This window comes from Podarcis erhardii, assembly GCF_964252035.2.
Source record: "Podarcis erhardii genome assembly, chromosome: 15".
Classification (NCBI taxonomy): Eukaryota; Metazoa; Chordata; class Lepidosauria; order Squamata; family Lacertidae; genus Podarcis; species Podarcis erhardii.
The window spans coordinates 8494383-8518590 of NC_138505.1; the positions used below are offsets into that span (position 1 = coordinate 8494383).

Below are 24208 nucleotides of genomic sequence, written 5' to 3' on the forward strand. Positions count from 1 at the left end.
ATTACATTTGGCGTGCCGCTGAGCATGTGCAAAGTGCGTTTTTCTTAAATAATTTTATTTTCTTTTTTTCACTTCATTATAACCATCTAACGAAACAAGCACCAAACAATAAGTAGAGAGTTATAAAGAGACACAGGCTGCAATCGGTGTTCGAAATTCCACAGGCAGGTCCAGTTGCAATTACATGAAGATTTTTGGGCACCAGGTTGGCAACCACAGTTTAAAAACCTCTGCCTTAGTCCATAGTTAATTCCATTTCCATTGTGTGTGCTGCTTTTTCTTGCATGCTGGGACAAATGAAATGCAAGAGCAAGTGATAGTCAAGCATTGGTTGCATTGTAAAGGACCCCAGTGTCATACAGTCCATCCCCCTGGCAAATAGACATTCCGCTGTGACAACTGTAACCTAGAGCTAAGGTGCGATTTCGTGCCTAGCTTATATATCTGAGTTTCTAACACTGGCTGCAATTCTAGACACTTAACTTACCTAAATCCACAGGTGGGCAATACCTATATTAGGACCAATCAGTGTCACAAGGTTTTTTTTTAAAAAAAGAGAGAACAGAAAAGTACAAAATCCAGCTTCAGAAGTATCACCAAGTTTTGGAGTTCGCTTTTTCGAGAGTTTTTGGGGTGTCTCACAAATATTACTTTAAAGCTGGCATTGTCAATAAGGTGAGCTGCAGGTGTTGCCAAACTACAACGCTTATCCCTGAAGATCCTGAGGGCGCTGATGGGAGTTGTAGTCTCACATCACGAGGGCACCATACAGAGCATTGTGGCTGTTGTTCTGTATCACTTGTAGATACATATAGATGAATATAAGGCAGAGTGAAACTGAAATGTCAAAGTCCACCCACATAGGAAGCCACATCACCCTTTAGGGACTATTGCTTTCTGTTCCTTCATCAGAGATGCCTTCAACAAGTGTAAAGCGATGCATTTTGGCACGAAAAAAAGTCTTTTCTGTACAAGAAGTAAGACCAGATTTTGAGGACACCTTGCCAGGCAAACACACTTTGAGATAGAAAGTAGGGCCAGTGAGGGGTGTGGCTTAGGAAGAGGGGGTGTGGCCTGGGAAATATTCCAAGGGCCAGATAGAAAGGCTCGGAGGGCCGCCCTTGGCTCACCGGCCCTGAGGTTCCCCACCCAGGCAGAACTTTATATAAAGGAGGGGTGAGGAGGAACCTCGCAGAAACGTGCTCGGACCGCGGTTTTGCAAACAGCATTAAAGGATTAAAAATCAGAGGGGATTTCGTTCAAAGGGAAGCTGGAAAACGAGCAGATTGCAAAGGCAAAGGGGATCAGCACAGATCCTGCTTGCAGAGGCGAGAGCAGCCGGAAAGCCAGGGACGGCAGGAACAGCATCTGCCCCAAGGCCAGGACGCGCCAGAGAGTACACGAACTGGAACATTGCAAACCAAACAAGGCACGTATCTGATTGTGCGGCAGACGACCTAGGAAAGAGCAGGAGGAGGACAGGACGGCCTGTGCAGAGGAGCAGAAGGCAACACATGCTGCCAAAACCCTTCCTTGGCCATTTGGAAAACTCCCAGGGAAGTTTGGGGGCTGGTCAGCGTCTCCCAGCTTAAGTCTACCACGCAGGATTGTTGTGAAGAGGAAAGCGGGCACCCTGAAGACCCTTGCTGCAGGATCAAGCCCATCTCAGTCCAGCCTCCTGCTTTCCCAGTGGCCAAACCAGCTGCCTCAATAGGAAACAAGCCTTGGTGTATAATAATCATTTTTATTTATATATATAAAGAAATTGAAGAAATGCATTCAACCACCTGCGTCGTCACAGCCAGTTTGGACTCTTGCAAACAGCCGAGGGAACCAAACCCTATGCCATCCCACTCAATGGCTATGCCCCCACTCCCAGAATGAGATAGATTTTCATCAAAGCAAAAAAACATACTTTGTTCTACCATTCGTTGGGAAGAGGATCAGCTGAGTTCTGAAGCGCCACTTCAGGGGCCCTGTTCAATTTCCTGCAGGCTGGAGCCTAAACATACTTCCCAAAATCTTAAGGACTGGGAACTTCAGCTCTTTGTTTTTGTTTAACAAAACAGAAAGCCATAACACAAATGGATAAGCACATGAAAAATCCACTGAAATCAGACATCATAAGTTCATCTTAGGTTGGGTAGTTCGCAAGTCTGTGGCTTTGCACCTTTCTCAGAAGATTGATAAAGAATGTATAATTATTTTGGTAATTATGGTGTGTATATTAGTCGCCAAAGTGTTGCACGAGTCGTACTATAACACAAATGGGTGGCACAGTGTTCAGAGATGCCCAGTTCTACGCCAGAAACGAATTCCACATTCACCCTGCGTAACAAGGGTTGGATCCAGCTAAGTGGACCTACAGCATTTTCTCTAATGTTAGTCCTACCCAGAGGTAAAGGTAAAGGGACCCCTGACCATTAGGTCCAGTCGCGGACGACTCTGGGGTTGCGGCGCTCATCTCGCTTTACTGGCCGAGGGAGCCGGCGTACAGCTTCCGGGTCATGTGGCCAGCAGGACTAAGCCACTTCTGGCGAACCAGAGCAGCGCACGGAAACGCCGTTTACCTTCCCGCTGGAGTGGTACCTATTTATCTACTTGCACTTTGACGTGCTTTCGAACTGCTAGGTTGGCAGGAGCAGGGACTGAGCAACGGGAGCCCACCCCGTCGCGGGGATTTGAACCGCCGACCTTCCGATCGGCAAGTCCTAGGCTCTGTAGTCCCACTGAAATTAGTAGACATGACCAAGGCACCATCTGTACTGTACCACTGTCATGGCTTCCGCCAAAGAAATCTGGGAATTGTAGTTTGCTGCGGGTGCTGAGTGTTTTTAAGGCTGCAATTCCCAGAGTGGTTTAACAAGTAACTGCCCCCCCTTCCCAGGAAACCCACAGAACTGTAACACTGCAAGAGGTTATCCTAACACTTACAGCAAAATACAGTACAGTGGTACCTCAGGTTACATACGCTTCAGGTTACATACACTTCAGGTTACAGATTCCGCTAACCCAGAAATATTACCTCGGGTTAAGAACTTTGCTTCAGGATGAGAACAGAAATCGTGCTCCAGTGGCGGCAGCGGGAGGCCCCATTAGCTAAAGTGGTGCTTCAGGTTAAGAACAGTTTCAGGTTAAGAACGGACCTCCGGAACAAATTAAGTACTTAACCCAAGGTACCACTGTACAGTGCCCAATTTTGGGAGGCGTGGGTAGCCCTGCCTTTAAAGTGACATGACACTGCTTTGACTTTTTTTAAGCAGGTTGGATGGCCATCTGTCACGGATGTTTTAGCTGAGATTCCTGCATCGCAGAGGGTTGGACCATGGCGTCCCTTCTGATTTTACGATATAACACACATGGTGTATTCGAGTCCATTCATTTGACTTGTAGGGTAACCATTGGATACAACCCTTCAATTTCTTCCCTAGATGAGATTTTAGCACCCCCAACCCGTTCACTCCATTACAGGCCGTTCTGCTTTCTCACTGCCAAGTCCACGGATTCAACAGAAATTTCACAGAAGAAAGCTGCGTTTTAATGAAGGCAGCATGGGAGAAACAGACAAACACACACACACAGTGTGGGTGGAGTAAAACGCCTTTTATTTGGGCTGCTCCATTCCCATCTCATTAAGCAATTTGGCACGGTCAGCCCCATCCGTGTTTTCATCTGGCGAGAAAGGAATGCAAGGGAGCATTTATTCCGAGGGCTCCGTGTGAAGGAAGGATTCCGCCGCCCACATCCTTTCATCAAGACCCTCTGCGTAGGAAAAAACAAAAAAAAAAACTGCCGCAAAGAAAGAATGTCAAAGCAGCAAACTGGTCGTGCTCGGCCAATGGCAAAACGGAGAAGGCAAAATCATTGCTGCAAGTCACCCAACCCATCCCATTCTTCGCAGGTCAAACCCAACCAAAGAGCCAGCCTCTTTGCTGGGTATCGTAAATGCGGCTTTGGAAACCGCCTCTTGGCAGATCCACAGCATTCCTCAGAAACTTAAAACGGGGATTCCTTCCTCGGGAGATTGATCAACCCCATTTTATTTATTCTGAGTACTTGTACTCTGTTCTTCAGCCAGAAAGGCTCCCCAAGTGGCTTGCATACAACCTATTATAACAAAACAGTCCTGGCCCTGCAAGCTTAAATTTTTTAAACAAAACAAGAGTTATCAAACTTGGGCACCAGTTCTCAAACGGTTGTTCTTATGAAGGTCCGCTTCTACTGTTCAGGGTTAGGAGGTGGCCTGATGCGGGAAAGCTGACGGAACGAACTCTCCTTCTCAGCTCTCCTTTGGTGACAGTCCTATAATCATGGAATTGTAAAGTTGGAAAGGGACCTCGAGGGTCATCTAGTCCAACCCGCTGCAACGTAGGAATCTTTTTTTAAAAAAATAATATTTATTAACATTTTAAAGACTACAAAAGAAAAGAAAGAAAAAGAGTTAAACAAAACAATACAATAGAAAAACAAAAACACCACACAACACCGACACCAAAATAGTAACTTAACAAAACCAAACAAACACAATTTAAAACACATCTAATACTTTCAGTATCTTAACTTTCCTTCACTTGTTTCAACAACCTCCTCACACCTCCCTTTTTGTATTCCACTTTAATTAACTGTTTCAGCAATTCCTTTCCATCTTCCTCTGTTTTCTGTCCTGTAATTTATCTTAACATATTCAAACCTTATTTTTTCCCTTTAATATATAATTGTCTGAACCTATTTTAACCTTATTTTCCCTTTAATACTCTAATAATCTATTTGTACTTAATTCCTTGTAACATTTCTACTAAAGCCATATAACTCCTTTCCAACATTTTTCTAACCTTCATTAATTTTACAATATTTTTATGAATAGTCTTTAAACTTTTTCCAATCCTCTTCCACCAACTCTTCTCCCTGGTCCCGGATTCTGCCAGTCGTATCCGCCAATTCCATATAACAACGTAGGAATCTTTCGCCCAATGTGGGACTCCAACCCACGATGCTGAGATTAAAAATCCCACGGAACAAGCTTCTGCTCTGGAGGACAGGACTTCAGCCAACGTTCAAGTTACAAGGAAAGAGATTCTCACTCAACTTCAGGAAGGGCTGACACTAAGAGCTGTTTGACAGTGGAATATAGACTCCCATGAACAGTGTTCGAAACTCCCATTGTTCTAGGCGCATTTTGCGACAGGGAGCGTCATTCGCATGAGCAGTTTCCGAGCTTTGGGCACAGTGCTGTGCCTAAGATTTCAGATTTAAAATTGCAGGATGGAAGGAGAGGGGCTTTTCCTGCCTCCCCACTTCTAGCTACTCTGAAGACTGGAGAAGAGACCCTCTTAAGAATATAAGGGGGGAGTGGGCAGGGGAAGGAATAGACCAGGCATGTCCAAAGTCCGTTTCGGGGGCCTAATCCGGCCTGCCAGTCGATTTAATCCGGCCCCCGTGGCAGTATATTTCACACATGTTCACTACATCAAATCTGGCCCTCTTTGAAAAAAGTTTGGGAACCCCTGGACTAGACCATGTGAAAAGTGAATGCAATATTTTAGCTGCAGTTCATTCGTTTTCAGCTTTGTATTCTTGTTATTAAAAAGTGTGCCTAGATATTCCAGGTTTAAGGTGCCATTTAGCTCCTAGCTTTCGTTTCTCAGAGGTACCGCCTCTCCTGGTATGCTCTGCAGAGGACCTTAAGGTCCACAAATGACAACACCTTGGAGGTCCCAAGTCACAGGGTGGTTAGACTGGTCTCAACTAGGACCAGGGCCTTTTCAGTACTGGCCCCAACTTGGTGGAACGCTCTGTCACAAGAGACTAGGGCCCTGTGGGACTTGACATCTTTCCGCAGGGCCGGCAAGACAGAGCTGTTCCGCCTGGCCTTTGGTTTGGACTCAGTCTGACCCTTATGTTTCCCTCCCCTTATGGTCTTGATCTATGGGCTACTTTTAAAATGATGCTGCATTTTAGATTGCATTTTAACCTGTATTTTAAATTATGTTTTTTTCCCCCCAATTATGTTTTTACTGTAATTTTACTGGTGTTAGCCACCCTGAGCCCAGCTCTGGCCAGGGTATAAATACAAATTATTATTATTATTATTATTATTATTATTATTATTATTATTATTATTATTTCTGTCACTGCCCATGAGAGGTTGGGGGTTTCTAAGCAGAGGTTGGATGGCCACATGTTCTGGATGCTTTAGTTGATATTCCTGCATTCCAGGGGGTTCGACTAGATGGCCTTTGAGGTCCCCTTCCAACTCTATGATTGTGAGATTTGATGCTCTACTGAATGAAGGGAGAGGAGGCCTGATGGAGCCGGCCTGTCATCTTCCCCAAAAAACAGCCACAGGGAAGGGGAGGGCATTTTCAAGGCACGTACCACGAGACATCTGTTTCGCACCCTTCCCAAATCCCTTGCAGTGCTGTGCACATGGGAAGGAGGGTCCAGAGGGGTGGAAATTTTGAAAAAACGGGACGGCGACTGCTATACGCCAAGTTAAGAAACTGTATGCTGAACTTCCGTTTAAAAACCGCTCTGGATATCGAAGCTGCTTTCGTTTCCACCCGCCGCCCCCGAGTATTTTCCAGCCAGCGTAAACGGCTTGGGTTGTGGGCGTCTCAAGTGCCCGCCAGCCTCCCAGAGACAGGAAACAGTTTAAGAACAAAAGCAGCTCAAGTCAACAAGTGATCGGTACCGAGCATTCGCAAACGCCTTAATGCAACCAAGGGAGGTGGTCTGATCACTGAAGTCCCACTTTTAAATGAAAACAAAACCTATTTTATGCCTGGGGAAATTTGCTCTGAGTCCAACTTCTCCGTCGTTCTTTGTCCACAGTCATCTCAACTGGCCCCTGCAAAGGCCCGTAGCTGCAGCTCCACACTTGTGATAATTCCAGATCTTGGGGCCCTTAAAGGTAAAGGTAAAGGGACCCCTGACCATTAGGTCCAGTCGTGGCTGACTCTGGGGTTGCGGCGCTCATCTCGCTTTATTGGCCGAGGGAGCCGGCGTACAGCTTCCGGGTCATGTGGCCAGCAGGACTAAGCCGCTTCTGGCGAACCAGAACAGCGCACAAAAACGCCGTTTGCCTTCCCGTCGGAGCGATACCTATTTATCTACTTTGACGTGCTTTCAAACTGCTAGGTTGGCAGGAGCAGGGACCGAGCAATGGGAGGTCACCCTGTCACAGGGATTCGAACCGCCGACCTTCTGATCTGCAAGCCCAAGAGGCTCAGTGGTTTAGACCACAGCGCCACCCACGTCCTTAAACTAGGCCAAAAAGAGCGGGTGCTGAAATTCAACAGGGGCAGACCCCTATGGAAATTCAAAATTGCTGGTTAACATAAAATCATAGACACCCACCCACCCACCCCCAAGGTCAGGTAGTCCAACCCAATGCAATGCAAGAGTCTTTTGCCCAATTTCTCATGCACCAAACATAGGTCTATGTTCTGTTACACCAGGCCCATGAGTTTAACCATCTGTTAATACAGGGACAGGGAACCCGCAGCTTGCAAGGTCTTGCTGGATACAACACGCGTCATCCCTGACTAGACCTGACGCAAGTTGCAGTCCTGAAACGTGCATCTAGAGGGTCAAAGATTCCTCATCCCTGATTAACAGAACAAGATTCACAGACACACAACCAACGTTCTGCACTTTGGCCTGGCAAAATGCTTCCGCGCAACTCAAAAATACAGACACCAGCAGGTTGTTCCTAAAACATGTCAGTTTAATGAAAGATACCTTCTAGATGATTCTCTGTGTATCAAGCAAGCTTACAATGGAGGAACGAACACAGCTATTTTACATTGTCTCTCTCAGCCTCACGTGCTTCAATGGAAGAGGATCATTCCCCCCAATAAAAGCTGCGTCTGCGTCAATTGATCTGCAACGCTCATTTTGCACAACTTTCACTTGAGCAAAACCCACAGAATTACCCCACCCCACCCCGGGCTGGTGAGAGAAACAACTTTGGCACTTAAGACAGGGAATGCAAGAGTCGTCCCCCTCCAAAACCCTGAAATGTTCTTCCCAAAGTGCTTGGGCTGGTCAAGGAAAGGAGGCAACCAAAATTTAAAAGTGTTTGACTCACTCAACCCAACCAACCACACCGTACAAAACACATACACATACACACACAGTTGGTGAGCCCTTTTGAAACAGTCAAGGCACCAACATTTTAAGGCAAGACGGTTAACGAGCTGTGGAGATGGCAGAGAAGTATTTTGGCACCAGAAACCAGTTTGTTGTTGTGTTTAAAAAGCACAAACAAGAGAGACCCCCTGCCACACACGCTGATTTGTAAAACATGGCAAAGGGTTGTGTACAAGAGCCCTGCGTACATCACTTTGAGATATCAACCACACCGGAGGGGGTGTGGTTGCGCAAGGAAACACATAAGGAGGGGTTGTGACAACGCAGTTGCACGAAAGACCTTGCGACCAGCTGGTGCAACAATATTCCAATCGCACAAGCGGTTGTGTTGTGATTCCTCCAGGGCGCAGCATTCAAACTCTCCCCTCTGCTGCCGCAAGAGCCCTTGCTCCAGTATGCAGAGGGTGACAGATACAGCCCGACTGCCCGTTTTTGAGGCCTGCTTAATTCTTAAAACCCAGGGAAGGATTGTCAAGCCATCCCCACGTGCCAAATTTGGCTATGGTTTTATTTTCGTAGCTACGTACTCACAAGAGGGCGTAAGCACTTAACGCCCCACCAGACACTCTGACCTTGTGCCCAACTGCAGAGGCACCCCAGGCAATCAGGCCTAGAGCACAGCTGGGCCCAAAGGGCGCCTGAGATTGTGGGAACAGTCAGAGTGCAGGTCTAAAACAGCGTTCCTATTTTCAGAGGAAGAGGGAAGAATCTTTAAAAAGGAGATAAGCCTGTCTATCCCAAGTTTTGGACCTGGGTTCTAACATGTAGGAACCCCACAGCAGGGGGAAATCAACAGAGTAGGATGAATTTCTGGAGGGGATCACAAAACAAAAAAAAACAGGCTTGTGGGGTTTTTTCCAGGAATAGCGTGTGTGTGTTGTCGCCCTCTCCCTTCCATGTCACCGGACTGTCTCTGTTTTCTGCTATTTTTGCCTCTGGAGGGAGATCTTTGGGGATGTCTGTGAAAATTATTGCTTGCCTGCCTTGGGTTCAGCCTCCTCCCTCGAGTTTCTGAAAGTCAAAGCCCTGCGTGGTTTGGATCCGAAGGGATCCCTGAGTCAGTTTAGGACACAGATCGAGGGCATCTCTTCGCCCACCCACAACCCACGCTCCTCCTCCTCCTCCTCCTCCTCAGATCTTGATGAACAGGATGCTGGTGACGAGTGCGAAACCTGCCAGGAGGACGATGACTTTGAGGATGCGCTGTTCGGATGAGTTGAGCTCGTGAGGCAGGATCTCCAGGAAAGTGATGTACACAAAGGTGCCGGTGGCCAGGCCCTCGAGGACGCAGCGCGACAGCTGGTGGAGGGCCGCCAGCGGGGTCTCCGTCAGCACCACGCCCAGCCCAATGCCCAGGGGGGACATGATGGCGAAGAGGACGAGGCAGGTGGCCACCACACGGGGGCGCAGCCGCCCCTGCAGGAGCTTGAGGCTGAGGCTGAAGGCGATGACGCCCTTGTGGATCAGCAGGGCCAGACAGATCTCCAGCGCCTGGGCCCCCTCCTCCTGCAGCCCCACGGCTAGCCCCTCGAAGACGGAATGCAGTGAGAGGGCCAGGAGGAGGACCACCGAACGGATGGCCGAGTGGGCGTTGAAGTCCACGTGGACGTGGGGGCGGTCCCGGCCGTGCTGGTGCGCCAGCGGCCCGTCGGGCCAGCTCTGGTCCTGGATGGAGGTGGAGGGGTTTGCGGCCGAGCCAAGGAGGGCCTGGGTCTCTTCCAGGGATCCCGCCGGGTCTTTGTAGGCCAGGACGATCTGCTCCAGGACCAGGACTAGGAAGAAGCCCATGGCCAAAATGAACTCCTGCAGGGGGAAATGGAGCTGCGGGAAGGAAGGGGAAAGGTGTGAGCACAGGGTCAGAGGCAGAGGTTTGCTATAGGGGGCACTTTCACGCCAAACATTCAAAGCACAGTGATAACTTGCAGCGCCCTAAAAGAAAATGTGATGGAAATGATGTATACGTGGTATCTAACACCAACTAAACTTCCTAAAATGTATAGAACAAGACTTGTGGTGTTCTATCATGTGGCTATTGTTATTTTTTGTTGGCAAGCCTCCTTGGGATTCACTTGAATGAAAATCAGCATAGAAATACAATCAATCACTTATTTGGCTTAGATTTTCCGGAAATAGTCTCGATTTTTGTCCAACCCTCGGGTTCAGATTTCCGTGAAAACACCCTCATCAGTTTTTGGGAACTTGTTGCTTTGGGGCCATGACAGAGACAGGGCCGTGGTTGTGAAAATTCATACAATTCTAACACAAGCTTGACATCCACCCCTCCATCTCGTCTCTCCTATATACATGGAAATGTAGAATGTCGTCACGCTCTGCAGTTCACATGGCCGCCAACAGGCAGCCGTGCTAACTGGAGCATCAGGAATGGCAGGCCGGGGCAGAGGGGAGCAGTTTAAAGAGGGGAGCAATCTGCTGAATGAAGGGATTCCTGCCTCCTTTGAAAGGGGGTGGGACAAGGGGAGAGGGGCTTGGGGCTAGTTTTGGGGGGGTGATTGGCAAGGTGGTGGGTAAGCCGTAAAGGGGGCTGGGCAGGAGGAAGGGCAAAGAATTCTGGGTAAGTGGGGCTGGAGTGTGGAGTGAGCAGGTGCAGCAGACCTCTCTGTGTGTGTGTGTGTGTGTGTGTGTGTGTGTGTGTGAAAAAGAGAGAGAGAGAGAGAGAGAGAGAGAGAGCGCTATACAAAATCACTATGTGGGAAAAGCTATGAAGTCAGACAGCGCCTCAGCCTAGTTTCATCCTATTTCAGACATCATGATATATTGGCAGGGCTATTTTTCAGGGGGAACTCAGTTCCAGCACCTCTCAGGTGACTTCTGGCACCTCTCAGGTGGGTGCCACTGCCATTCCAACAGAAAGAGGGAGGGATTCATGGCGAGTTCCAGCACCTCTTTTTCTAGAAAAATAGCACTGTAAATCAATATATCGCGATGTTTAGCTGGTGATATGAAGTTAAAACCAGGTACAGTGGTACCTCGGGTAAAGTCCTTAATTCGTTCCGGAGGTCCATTCTTAACCCGAAATTGTTCTTAACCTGAAGCACCACTTTAGCTAATGGGGCCTCCTGCTGCCGCCGCACCGCCAGAGCACGAGTTCTGTTCTCATCCTGAAGCAAAGTTCTTAACCTGAAGCACTATTTCTGGGTTAGCGGAGTCTGTAACCTGAAGCGTATGTAACCTGAAGCGTATGTAACCTGAGGTACCACTGTATTGCCCAGCCCTAACGTACAGTAAACGACTCAGCAGATTAAACGCAACATAAATCCTTCTCATAAAGTGGTGGCAAAATCTGGGCCTTCGCTCACCGTGACTCTCAAGTTGTTGAAGGCCTCATTAATACCGGCAAGGTAATCAGGGATCAAGTCCAGGAGACACGTAGCCAGGAAGACACCTCCAGCGAAACAGCTCACCAGGCTTAAAACCTTCCTTCGGGAATCTGTTGGGAGAGCAAGAAGCATTAGAGCAGGAAAGAGGAGAGAGGAAAAGATGGGGTGAGGGGGCGAGTTGGAAGAATAATATTTTAGTGCTGGTCTGAAATCGCCAAGCCTAACCTTGCTTCATATCGGGCTACGGAAAGCGGCAATCGACAGCTATCTGACAAGGCCACATCTTGCGTTATGCTTTTAAAATAGTATCAGGAGACGCTTAATCTCAGGGTTATGGATTCAAGCCCCATGCTGGGACAAAAAGATTCCCAAATTGCAGGGGGCTTGACTAGATTCCCCTACAAATCTATGATGGCTTCCCCAAAGAATCTTGGGAAACGTAGTTTGTTAAGGGGGAGCCGGTAGGAGACATCCCCAATTCCCCACCCAGAGCTACAGGTCCAAGTTCCCTGGTGAAGTGGGATCGATTTTGAAACCGCTGTGGGAATAAGGGGAATAAGGAAGTCTCCTAAGTACTCTCAGCACCCTTAACAAATCACACTTCCCAGGGTTCTTCAGAGGGAGCCATGACTGTTGACTATACGGCCTAGGACCCACGTACCTATGGGACCGCCTCTCCTGGTATGCTCTGCAGAGGACCTTAAGGTCCACAAATGACAACATTTTGGAGGTCCCAGGTTGCAAGGTGGTTAGACTGGTCTCAACTAGAGCCAGCGCCTTTTCAGTACTGGCCCCGACTTGGGGGAACGCTCTGTCACAAGAGACTAGAGCCCTGTGGGACTTGACATCTTTCCACAGGGCCTGCAAGACAGAGCTGTTCCGCCTGGCCTTTGGTTTGGACTCAGTCTGACCCTTATGTTTCCCTCCCCTTATGCTCTTGATTTATCGGCTACTTTTAAAATGAGGCTGCATTTTAAATTGCATTTTAACCTGTATTTTAAATTGGTGTTTTCCCCCCTATTATGCTTTTACTGTAATTTTACTGGTGTTAGCTGCCCTGAGCCTGGCTCTGGCCAGGGAGGGCGGGATATAAATAAAATTTTTTATTATTATTTCTATTGCTGCCCATGAGAGGTTGTGGACTCCTTGGAGGTTTCTAAGCAGAGGCAGGGTGGCCAACTGTCCTGGATGTTCTAACCTGCATTTTAACCTATACAGTGGTACCTCGGGTTAAGTACTTAATTCGTTCCGGAGGTCTGTTCTTAACCTGAAGCACCACTTTAGCTAATGGGGCCTCCCGCTGCCGCCATGCCGCCAGAGCACGATTTCTGTTCTCATCCTGAAGCAAAGTTCTTAACCTGAAGCACTATTTCTGGGTTAGCGGAGTCTGTAACCTGAAGCGTCTGTAACCCGAGGTACCACTGTATTTTAAACTGGGTTTTTTTCCCCTATTATGTTTTTACTGTGATTTTATTGGTGTTAGCCGCTCTGAGCCTGGCTCTGGCTGGGGAGGGCAGGGCATAAATAAAAATTTATTATTATTATTAATTTGCCATTCTTTTACCTGACGAGCTGGTTGTGGCTCCCGGCCGCCGGAAGACCCACAGAGGAAGGAACCCACACAAGAGGGTCACCACCAGTAGCAGAGCCAAAGAGCCCAGCTTCACCTCCAAACCCGTGGCGGAGCGGAGAGCCACCACGTGGGCATAAGGCTCCCACACCATCTCTTCCAGCTGCGTCTCGTGCCTCAACTCAGCGGCCATCGCTTCGGTGCAGGGCTTCTTGGCCAACTCCAGGCTGAGACCACAAAGCCCCGTAACCTTGTGCTTAACCGCCGTGCAACTCAGCGGAGGATTCCCCTCAAACTGCCACCATCCTCTTCATTCCCTGCTGGTTTTGGGGCACCCCGAGGGATTAGGGTCCAGGAGGTGTTCGTCCTGCAAGGAGGAAGAAAAGAGAGTGAAGGGGCGCTAGGAACCAGCGGCGTAGCGTGGGTTGTCAGCACCCGGGGCAAGGCAAGTAATTTGCGCCCCTAACCCGGGGCAAGGCAAGTAATTTGCGCCCCTAACCCCTAACCTGCCGCTGCTGCCAGCTTCTTCTTGCTTCTGCCTGGGCTGGGGTATTTACGGTAAGGTAGCCACAGCGGTGGCAGCTGGTCCGTGTCAGGTGATCTGAGGCGAGTTGCCGCTGGCGCTGCCGCCCAAACGACGCCGCTTGCCCGGAGGAGGAGGAGGGCAGAGAGGCAAGGAAAATGCAACATGGCCCAGCAGCTGCAGCAGCGGCGGCGGCGGCGAGGCTGTGAGGAGGGGCTGCCTGGCGCGCCCTCCGCGGCCCTGACACGTGGGGACCGCGGCAAGCGCTGAGAACCGCTGCCTGCCGGACGCCTTCAGCCCGGACGCGCGCACAGCTCGTCGATTCCGCGAGACATGGGGCTCTGCTACAGCCTGCGCCCGAGGCTCTTGGGCGACTCCGGAGGCGGCGAGCGCGCCCCCCCCAGATGTTGCGCCCGGTGCGGCCGGCCCCCCCTGCACCCCCCACGCTACGCCACTGCTAGGAACCAAAGTGAACAGGGAGCGAAGGCATTGGCAGGGGGGAAGCATTTTCAAGGGGCACCAGCAGGGAACCCAAACGCTCATTTTCAAAGCCATTGCTGTTGTTGTATTAGAACAACAAACCCCTGTGTTGCAAGCTTAACTCCGTATACCCAGGGGTTTCAGACTGCAAAAGGCACGTACTTTGTTTACCAATGATATTGAATTTAAACAGAAAGGGATTGCTATTCTCAACAAATGTTCTTTTGATTGACAGACATGTGTTCAATTGATTTCAAATATATTAGAGAATTTACAAGTGCACACAATTTGTTTTTGTTACTAAATCATGTATATTATGCACTAAAAATTACAGTGCTTTCTGGTATACTGGTCTGCGTGTTGCTTGTATTGTTTGTTTGTTGTATTTAGAAGCATAGCTGTCAACGTTTCCCTTTTTTTAAGGGAAATCCCCTTATTCCGAATAGGATTCCTCTACATTAAAATGCAGCCTCATTTCAGTAGAAACTCCAATCAAACACTTTTGGGGGATGAAAACATCAAATCTTCACCAAGGGCCACTATCCAGACTGGTCTTACGTGGGCCAGAAAAAAGCCAGGGAAGTTCCCAAATAGGAGTTCCATTTAATAATATTATTATTATTAATTATCCACCCTTCACCCGAAGGGGCCAGGGTAGGTCGCAACAGTAAAACACAATGTGAAAACAGTTCAAAACAGAGATACTCAAACTTTTGGGTTCGCTGCTCCCCTTGGTTCCACAAACTCACAAAAAGCATTATTCAGAATAGTCGTTTCCACAATGCACTAAGGAAGATAATAGCACAACAAAACTTGAAACAGGAACAATTAATTGCACAATTACTCAAAATCCGGTTACAACTATTTTGTTTATGCAACAAAACTGATGATCCAGTGATGCCAGCTTTTCAAAGTTTGATAGTCCTTGGCACCTCAGCTGCCCCCCTGCGTCCCCCCTGCCTCTTAGCACCCCCCTAGGTAATCCCACCACTGGTTTAAAACAACGTACGGCACAGAAACAAGGTGGGCCCTAAAAATAGGAGCTATGTGGTGTGTCAACCAAAGTTTGATTTCCTCCCCACTCCAGCAGCATCGCAGGCACAGAGGAAAGCGGTCTTGCACCAAGTCAGGCCATGGTTCTATCTAGCTCAGTATTGTCTACACGGACAGGCAGCGGCTCTCCAGGGGTTCAGGCAACAGGACATTTTTTAAAGAAGGAAAAAAGTGGAGAGGATTTTAGAGGGGCACAAAAACTATCTGACCTCATTTCATTGTTGTAGGGCAGTCAATTATATAAATAATAACTTTTTGTGTGTGTGTGTGTGTGTAGATATATAAAAATAATTTTATATGGAAATTTTAAAAAATAAAGAAAACAATAAATAAATAGACCATTTTGGGAGGGGAGGTCATGAAAAACTCATGGGGCACAAGACATGCATCTCTTTTTCATGGCCTCTGACACTTGAGGTGTCTATTGTTAAGGCACACCCTATCCTTGCAATTGAGATTAAACTGTTGTCAATGTTTGTATCTTAAACTGTGCTGAACCACCCTGGAACCTAAGGGTGAAGGGAAGTTGCCAAATCAAATTCTTAATACTGTAAATGATAATAAGTCACCTCTAAAGGTAAAGGTAAAGGGACCCCTGACCATTAGGTGCAGTCGTGGCTGACTCTGGGGTTGCAGCGTTCATCTCGCTTTATTGGCCGAGGGAGCCAGCGTACAGCTATGTGGCCAGCAGGACTAAGCCGCTTCTGGCGAACCAGAGCAGAGCACGGAAATACCGTTTACCTTCCCGCAGGAGCGGTACCTATTTATCTACTTGCACTTTGACGTGCTTTCGAACTGCTAGGTTGGCAGGAGCAGGGACCGAGCAACGGGAGATCACCCCGTCGCGGGGATTCAAACCGCTGACCTTCTGATCGGCAAGTCCAAGGGTCTGTGATTTAGACCACAGCACCACACGCATACCTATGGAGAGGATTTTAGAGGGGCACAAAAACCATTTGACCTCATCGCATTGTTGCAGGGCAGTCAGATATATATATATATATATATATATAATTATATATATATATATATATATATAATTATATATAAATAATACATACATACTCATGTAAAAACACGCTGATTCCTAGACTGTCCGTGGGCCGGATTTAGAAGGTGACAGGGCCGCATCCAGCCCACGGACCTTAGGCTGCCTACCCCTACTCTAAGCTGTATCCTACATTTCCTTATTAGCAGTTATGACTACTTAAAACAAAACAATTTTTTACTTCGTTTTCTTTTCTGTAACTCCTTAGTTGTTACTGGAATTCAATTGGAAAAAATAAAACAAGTCAAGCTGCAATGATGACCCCCGGCTCTAGAACTGATCTCTGTAAAAAGCATAAAATGCTTTTAAAATTAGCCTTCTCCCACCATCAACAGGCATTCCAGGAAAGGAAACGGATTCCCATTCTCCTGTCCGCAAGTGGGGGGGGGGGGGACCTAAAAACTAAAAACCCAAACAACAGGGGGAGGAGGGAGAGAGATCTTTTTCCAGCCTCTCCTTGTTGGAGCTCGAACTGGAAAGGGCAGATTACGGATCAGCAGATCCTAAACCGTATTCTGGGAACTTCCTGGCCTCTGTTGCTGTAAGTGAGTCATGAGGCCGACAGATTCCGGTAATGTTTCTCCTGCCCAAACAGAGGGGGAAGGAGCAGCTTTCGGAATCAGAAAAGCATTGACTGCTACTGCTGCAAAAGCTGCACAGCATGGCTAGGCAAACTGAGGCCCAGGGGCCGGATCCGGCCCAATCACCTTCTAAATCCGGCCCACAGACTCCAGGAATCAGCTTTTTTTACATGAGTAGAATGTGTGCTTGTATTTAAAATGCATCTCTGGGTTATTTGTGGGGCATAGGAATTCGTTCGTTGTTGTTTTTTCAAAATATAGTCCGGCCCCCAACAAGGTCTGAGGGACAGTGGACCGGCCCCCTGCTGAAAATGTTTGCTGACTCCTGCTGCATAGTGCCAGGACTCTGGCCAGTTCAAAAGGGATCCCGCTGCCATCCAGTGCATTCGCTTAATAATAATAATAATAATAATAATAATAATAATAATAATAATAATTTATTATTTATACCCCACCCATCTGGCTGGGCTTCCCCAGCCACTCTGGGCAGCTTCCCACAAAATATTGAAATACAGTAATACATCAGACATTAAAAGCTTCCCTAAACAGGGCTGCCTTCAGATGTCTTTTAAAAGTCTGGCAGTAGTTGTTCTCTTTGACATCTGGTGGGAGGGCGTTCCACAGGGTGGGTGCCACCACCTAGAAGGCCCTCTGCCTGGTTCCCTGTAACTTGGCTTCTCGCAGTGAGGGAACTGCCAGAAGGCCCTCGGCGCTGGACCTCAGTGTCCGGGTAGAACGATGGGGGTGGATATTTCCCCTTACTTTTTAGGAGGAAAAAAGTGCGTCTTATGGAGTGAAAAATACGGTAAATTAATTGCATTAATTTGCAATGCCCTTAACAATTTGGGTTCAGGGTTCCTCAAGGACTTGTCTAGTTCCTTATATCTCTACCTGATCTGAGTGGAGATTTGAACCCAGGTTTCTCCCAGGTTAGGCCCACACCCTAGCCACCACATCGAAATGTTATACTTCTGGTGCTTAACTTTTTATTCCGGGAGAGATTTTAAACCATTTCTGATTTTTATGGTTAGTTTTCAAACAGGCTTGCTCATTATTGTCTTTGCTGAACTTGACATACCCCATTCAGAGGGAATTGCGAAAAAGCGAGATATAAATTTTCAACATAGCATAAATAAACTCCTGTTAAGTAAATAAAAATAAGTGCATTCACTAGGAAAAATACAATATTCCAAACAAGCATTATAGCAAGGGAAATGACTTGCAAAGTGTGCATTATCAGGCAAAAATCGCATACAAAAATAGTAATAATTCAAACTAAAATGTTGGTGAGTTTATATAAGGACTTACAAATAATATCCCAAACTGAAATGGATATGTAGAGGTGTGGATTTAAGATTGGAAAAACAAATACTGAAATTGCCAGATTCACTTTTGCCTCGTCTCTTATCAGCCACCTGGCTGCACAGACCACGGTCCTCAAAAGAGGAAGGAGGAAAGTTACAGTAATTCTGCCCAAGCCAACCTTATCAACAATCCAGATGTTTTGGACCACAACTTCCCACCATCCCTGACCATAATGTTGGCTGAGCAAGTAACGTCTTGAACCCAGGTATTAGCAGTCCTAGTTGAACATGCTTATCCAATTTTTGCCAGGCAATAGTGGGAGGAGTAGCAAGAAATCATCCTTGTATGTATGCTTTACAAAGAGGCCCACAAAAGTTCCTAGTCCACAAGAAAAGTCTCTTAGTCTGCCTACAGTAGCACAAAGTCATTGGTGGTCTAAACTGGAGACAGAGGAGTGGAGAAGAATTAAAAAAAATAACAGTGTTTCCTGGTTTGGTCACCTGGAAGCAGTTTTCAATTCACCCAGGTGAGAAGTCTGTTATTCACCCCAGGATCTTTCCACCTCAGGCCACCCAGTTTCCATCACAGGGATTCATACTCTGACTTTCATTTTGCCAAACAAAATTTCCAAGCAAATAGGAATTCTGTGATTGGGGTAAATCTCTCCTCTTTGGGGGACATGGGTGAATTCAGTGTCTCAATTGTAATGGCAGACTCCAAAACTAAGATTATATAAAATATTATGCCATCAAAAGGCAGCCATATTTATTTACTTTGAGTCAGGATTTGAACCCTGGCCTGACACACTAACCACTACACCACCGCTGCCTCCAACTTCCATCAGCTCCAGCCTGCATGGTCCATGCTCAGGAATGACAGGATTTACAGTCCAACAATGTCTAGAGGGCAACAGATCACCCTGTCCTTAAAGAGGAGTTCAGATTCAATGCTTCCTGCCTTTATTTATTTTTGAACTACTTCCGATTTTTCATGGATTTCACAACACCCTTAAAAGGCACAACCGGTGTGCAAGTATATTGTGTTCCTCTCTGAGCCGCGGTTGTCTTGATAACCCCGCACTGCGTTTAGCATTTATGGACTGTAGTCCAAATAAATGAAAACGTGATCCAAACTGGGGCAGATAATTATTATTATTATTATTATTATTATTATTATTATTTATTTATACCCCACCCATCTGGCTGAGTTTCCCCAGCTACTCTGGGTGGCTCCCAATCAAATGTTAAAAACAGTACAGCATTAAATATTAAAAACTTCCCTGAACAGGGCTGCCTTCAGATGTCTTTTAAAGATAGGATAGCTGCTTATTTCCTTCACATCTGAAGGGAGGGTGCCACCACCGAGAAGGCCCTCTGCCTGGTTCCCTGTAACCTCACTTCTCGCAATGAGGGAACCGCCAGAAGGCCCTCGGCGCTGGATCTTAGTGTCAGGGCAGAACGATGGGGGTGGAGATGCTCCTTCAGGTATACAGGACCGAGATCCTTTCCAACATGCCAGCATGCATGATGCTTGGCCAGATTCTGCCAAACGTGGGGCAGAGGTAAAGGTAAAGGTAAAGGTAAAGGTAAAGGTAAAGGTACCCCAGACCATTAGGTCCAGTCGTGGACAATTCTGGGGTCGTGGTGCTCATCTCGCTTTACTGGCCGAGGGAGCCGGCGTACAGCTTCCAGGTCATGTGGCCAGCATGACTAAGCCGCTTCTGGCGAAGCAGTGCACGGAAACGCCGCTTACCTTCCCGCTGGAGTGGCACCTATTTCTCTACTTGCACTTTGAGGTGCTTTCAAACTGCTAGGTTGGCAGGAGCTGGGACCGAGCAACGGGAGCTCACCCTGTCGCGGGGATTTGAACCGCTGACCTTCTAATCGGCAAGTCCTAGGCTCTGTGGTTTAGACCAGTGTTTCCCAACCGGTGTTCCGCGGCACACTAGTGTGCCGCGACACGTTGCCTCGTGTGCCGCTTGGGAAACACTGCTCTAAGCGAGAGGGGACTCTGCTCAGGCTGCATCCGCCGTGCGCGAGGGAGGCGCTACCTCTCGTGAGGGAGGCGAGAAGAAGGGAGGCGGGGCCGAGCAGGCGGATTGGCCCGGCGGCGGCCGTGACGTCACCCTGCGCGCGGCGGCAGATTCGAAACTCCTCAGGCGCAGGCGCGGCTGGAGCAGGAAGGCCGCTCTGCTTGAGAGGAAAGAGAGGGAGCCGCCGCCGCCGGGATGAAGAACACCGTTCCGCGGAGCACCGTGAAGAAGCTGCTGAGCAAGCACAAGCCGCACTTGCCTCAGGGTCTTACTGCCCACCCGCCTCTGTTTCCTTGCTGTGCTTGCTCAAACGGAACAAAGAGCAGGGAAAGCCCCTCCCCTCCAGGCAAGCAGGCAGGAGGGAGAGAGAGAGAGAGAGAGAGCGCGTGCGAGCTGGCTGGCTTGGGTGAGTAGGTGAGGGAAAACTTTTGCCTTCCTTTCCTCCCTCCCCGTTAGACCCCTCTCCTGCATTCTTAGCCAGCTGCTTCTCTGCACACCCCTCTCGTGCTCCTTGTCCGTTCTGTGTTTTTCCTTCCCTCCCCACTTAAAATGTGGTTTAAAAGCATGGATCCACATGGATCCTCAGGATCTTTGCATTGGGTCACCCCAAATTCACCAACAGATCACATAGCATGTCCATGGCTACAGCCTGCCCTCCAAAAATCACGCACCCACTGTTGCCTGGGGCTGCAGTGGTGCAAAAATGTGGTTACAAAACATGGATCCACATGGATCCTCAGGATCTTTGCATTGGGTCACCCCAAATTCACCATCAGATCACATAGCATGTCCATGGCTACAGCCTGCCCCCCCAAAATCACACACCCACTGTTGCCTGGGGCTGCAATGGTGCAAAAACGTGGTTACAAAACATGGATCCACAGGGATTCTCAGGATTTTTGCATTGGGTCACCCCAAATTCACCATCAGATCACATGTCTGTGGCCACAGCATGAAGCACAAAAATGATACATCATTAATATTCACTGCCCACGGCGGCAGCCAATCGGCTGCCGCAAAGGGCGGGCCCTCACAGGTTCACTGAATAAAGTATTTTATAATTTTTCATATTTCTGTTTACTTACTATTTCATAATATAGTAAAATTATAAAATACTTTATTTGTGTTTATTTGATTCCTATTAAAGAGAGTTGCTTTATATATAGTCAATATAGGCACAGAGTTAATTTTTTAAACATTTTCTAATGGTGGTGTGCCTCGAGATTTTTTTCATGAAACAAGTGTGCCTTTGCCCAAAAAAGGTTGGGAAACACTGGTTTAGACCACAGCGCCACTTGCGTCCCGGGGTCAGAGGTGCACAGCATTAATTCCCACAGTGGTTTAACAATCGATCCTTCTTCAGCAAAAGCCATTGTGGTGTAGTGGTTAGAGCAGGGGTTGGCAATCTAAGGCCCATGGGCCACAAGCGGCCCATGGGGGTCGATTAACCAGCCCATGGACCCCCGCTGCCCGCTCAGTCGTCTCCCGTGCACCACGCTAAACCGGCGCGGAGCAGAGTGGGGACCACCTTCCGCGTTGCTGGCCGGCTTCCCATTGGCTGCAGGAAGCTCTGCAGCCAATGGGAAGCTGCACACGCCTTCTCCAGGCCAGAAGGAGCGCCGGAAATAGCATTTGCGCATGTGTGCGCACTCCGGCCCACCGCAGCGTCTGCGGGACCATGAACCGGCCGAAGCCACAAAAACTTTGCCAACCCTTGGGTTACAGCATCAGACTAGGACCAGTCACTGCCTCTCAGCCAAGCCTACCTCACAGGGCTGTTGTGGGTTGTAAAGAAGGAAGGGGAGAATCATGTACGCCACCTTGAACTCTTGGTGGGGGGAGAAAGTTGGATATAAATGCAATGGAGAAATAAATTGGGAATTGTAGCTCAGGGGGGGGGTCTCCTCTAAGCCCCCTAAGTCAGGGTTGCCCCTAAAGAATCCTGGGAGATGTAGTTTGCCAAGGGTGCAAAGAGTTGTTAAAGGTAAAGGGACCCCTGACCATTAGGTCCAGTAGTGGCCGACTCTGGGGTTGTGGTGCTCATCTCGCTTTACTGGCCGAGGGAGCCGGTGTACAGCTTCCAGGTCATGTGGCCAGCATGACTAAGCCGCTTCTGGCAAACCAGAGCAGTGCACAGAAATGCCGTTTACCTTCCCTCCGGAGCGGTACCTATTTATCTACTTGCACTTTGACGTGCTTTCGAACTGCTAGGTTGGCAGGAGCAGGGACCGAGCAACGGGAGCTCACCCCGTCACAGGGATTCAAACTGCCGACCTTCTGATCGACAAGTCCTAGGCTCTGGTTTAACCCAAAGCGCCACCCGCGTCCCTAAAGAGTTAGGAGACCTCTATTCCCTTCCCATAGTTACAGTTCCCAGAAAGGTTTCACGATCAACACCTCTTCCCAGAGGACTCTGGGAATTGTAGCTCTGTGGAGGGAGAAAGAGGGAGTGTCCTAATAACTCGCATCACCTTTAGCAAACTACAGTTCCCAGGATTCCCTGGGGAAAGCCATGACTGCTTAAAGCAGTATCAAAGTGCTTTAAATGTGCAGTATGAGTGCGACCTAAATCCTGAATTTAACAGATTGAAATTAGTAATCTCACTCAGATAGAGCTCGATGCAAGGTAGCCTGAAGATCTCAGTATGCTTTGTGGCCAAGACTGGACGGCGAGTGTTAGAAACTCAGATATATAAATTAATCACCAAATGGCCCTTAAACCCAGATTATGGTTGCCACAACGGAAAGTCTAGGCGCTTTTTTGTTGTTACATGAGGTATTATTATTATTATTCATTTCATTTCGATGGCGCTTTATATTTTAAAGAAAAAAATCTCAAAGCCATTTTCAACACATTAAAACATCAAATACAGTGGTACCTCGGGTTGAGTACTTAATTTGTTCTGGAGGTCCGTTCTTAACCTGAAACTGTTCTTAACCTGAAGCACCACTTTAGCTAATGGGGCCTCCCGCTGCCGCTGCACCGCCAGAGCATGATTTCTGTTCTCATCCTGAAGCAAAGTTCTTAACCCGAGGTACTAATTCTGGGTTAGCGGAGTCTGTAACCTGAAGCGTATGTAACCCGAGGTACCACTGTAAAACCAATCCAGAATAAAATGATCCTGGGAATTGTAGTTTACCCCTTACGGAGCTGCAATTCCTAGTACCCAGTACCCTGAACTACAGTTCACAAGGTCCTTAGGGAAAGATGGGCTTTAAGGTATGGGGTGTCCGCAGACCAAAGTACAACCATTAACGGACCAAACATATGTCATGTCTAGCAATATCAAGGGGTCTGCTCAGAGCAGGGCTAACACCGAATACAGTACAAGCTTTGTAAGTAAGCATTACTTGAATTTTAGACTAAAATTTGGTGTGTATACCCACTTACCTGGGAGTAAGCCCCATTGAGTTCAACAGGCTTTACTTCAAAGTACAGATTTGAAGGAGAAAGGCCTGTAGCTCAAGGGTAGAGCAGCTACTTTGTACACAGAAGGTCTCAGGTTCAATCCTGGTACAGCTAGGAAAGACTCCCTGCCTAAAACCTTGGAGAACTGCTGCCAGTCCGTGTGGGCAATACTGAGCTAGATAGATCAATGGCATTATTAAGGCTGCTTCCTACACTCCTATTTGGTCCCATGGGGGCTGGAATCTTACCATTATTTTTAGGGGGGGCATAGTTCTGTATGCTTGGCGTAAAGTCCCAGGTCCAAGCCTTAAAATCACTCCCTCCCTGAAACCCTGGAGAGCCGCTGCCGGTCAGTGCAGACAATACTAGGCTAAATGGGCCGGGTGTAAGATGGGGCGATCCAGAAGTCTTACACGACCCCCATCATCTACCACCCCCCAAAAATAGGAGGCCAAGGGGCAGAGACCGGTCTATAGCCCCCGAAGCCCCGCTTCTGCCCTCTCGGCCTTGATCCGCGACGCCGAACTCACCTCCTCCGGCCCCGTCGCCTCCCAACTCAACACAAGCTCCGTGGGAGTCGGGACGTTCCAAAAGGCGGGGCTATGCGAACAAGAGAATTCCCCCAGCCACCGCTCGGCCAATGGGAACGTCGGGCCAGCGGACAGTGTCACAGGAACATTCGAAAGGGCGGGGCGCAGAAGAGGAAAAGGCCAATGGG

General features: G+C 48.2%; 1 protein-coding gene across 1 annotated transcript; it reads right to left on the reverse strand.

Annotated features, from left to right (window-relative positions):
- Window positions 1–7705: 7705 nt before the first annotated feature.
- On the reverse strand, window positions 7706–24169 carry SLC39A1 (solute carrier family 39 member 1). Its single transcript, XM_081841290.1, has 4 exons — window positions 24021–24169; window positions 13054–13426; window positions 11469–11599; window positions 7706–9972 (listed from the first exon to the last, which is right to left on the reverse strand). The coding sequence occupies exons 2-4, from the start codon at window positions 13250–13252 to the stop codon at window positions 9283–9285; spliced, it is 1020 nt and encodes a 339-aa protein (XP_081697416.1). The 5' UTR covers window positions 13253–13426; window positions 24021–24169; the 3' UTR covers window positions 7706–9282.
- Between the last annotated feature and the right edge of the window lie 39 nt (window positions 24170–24208).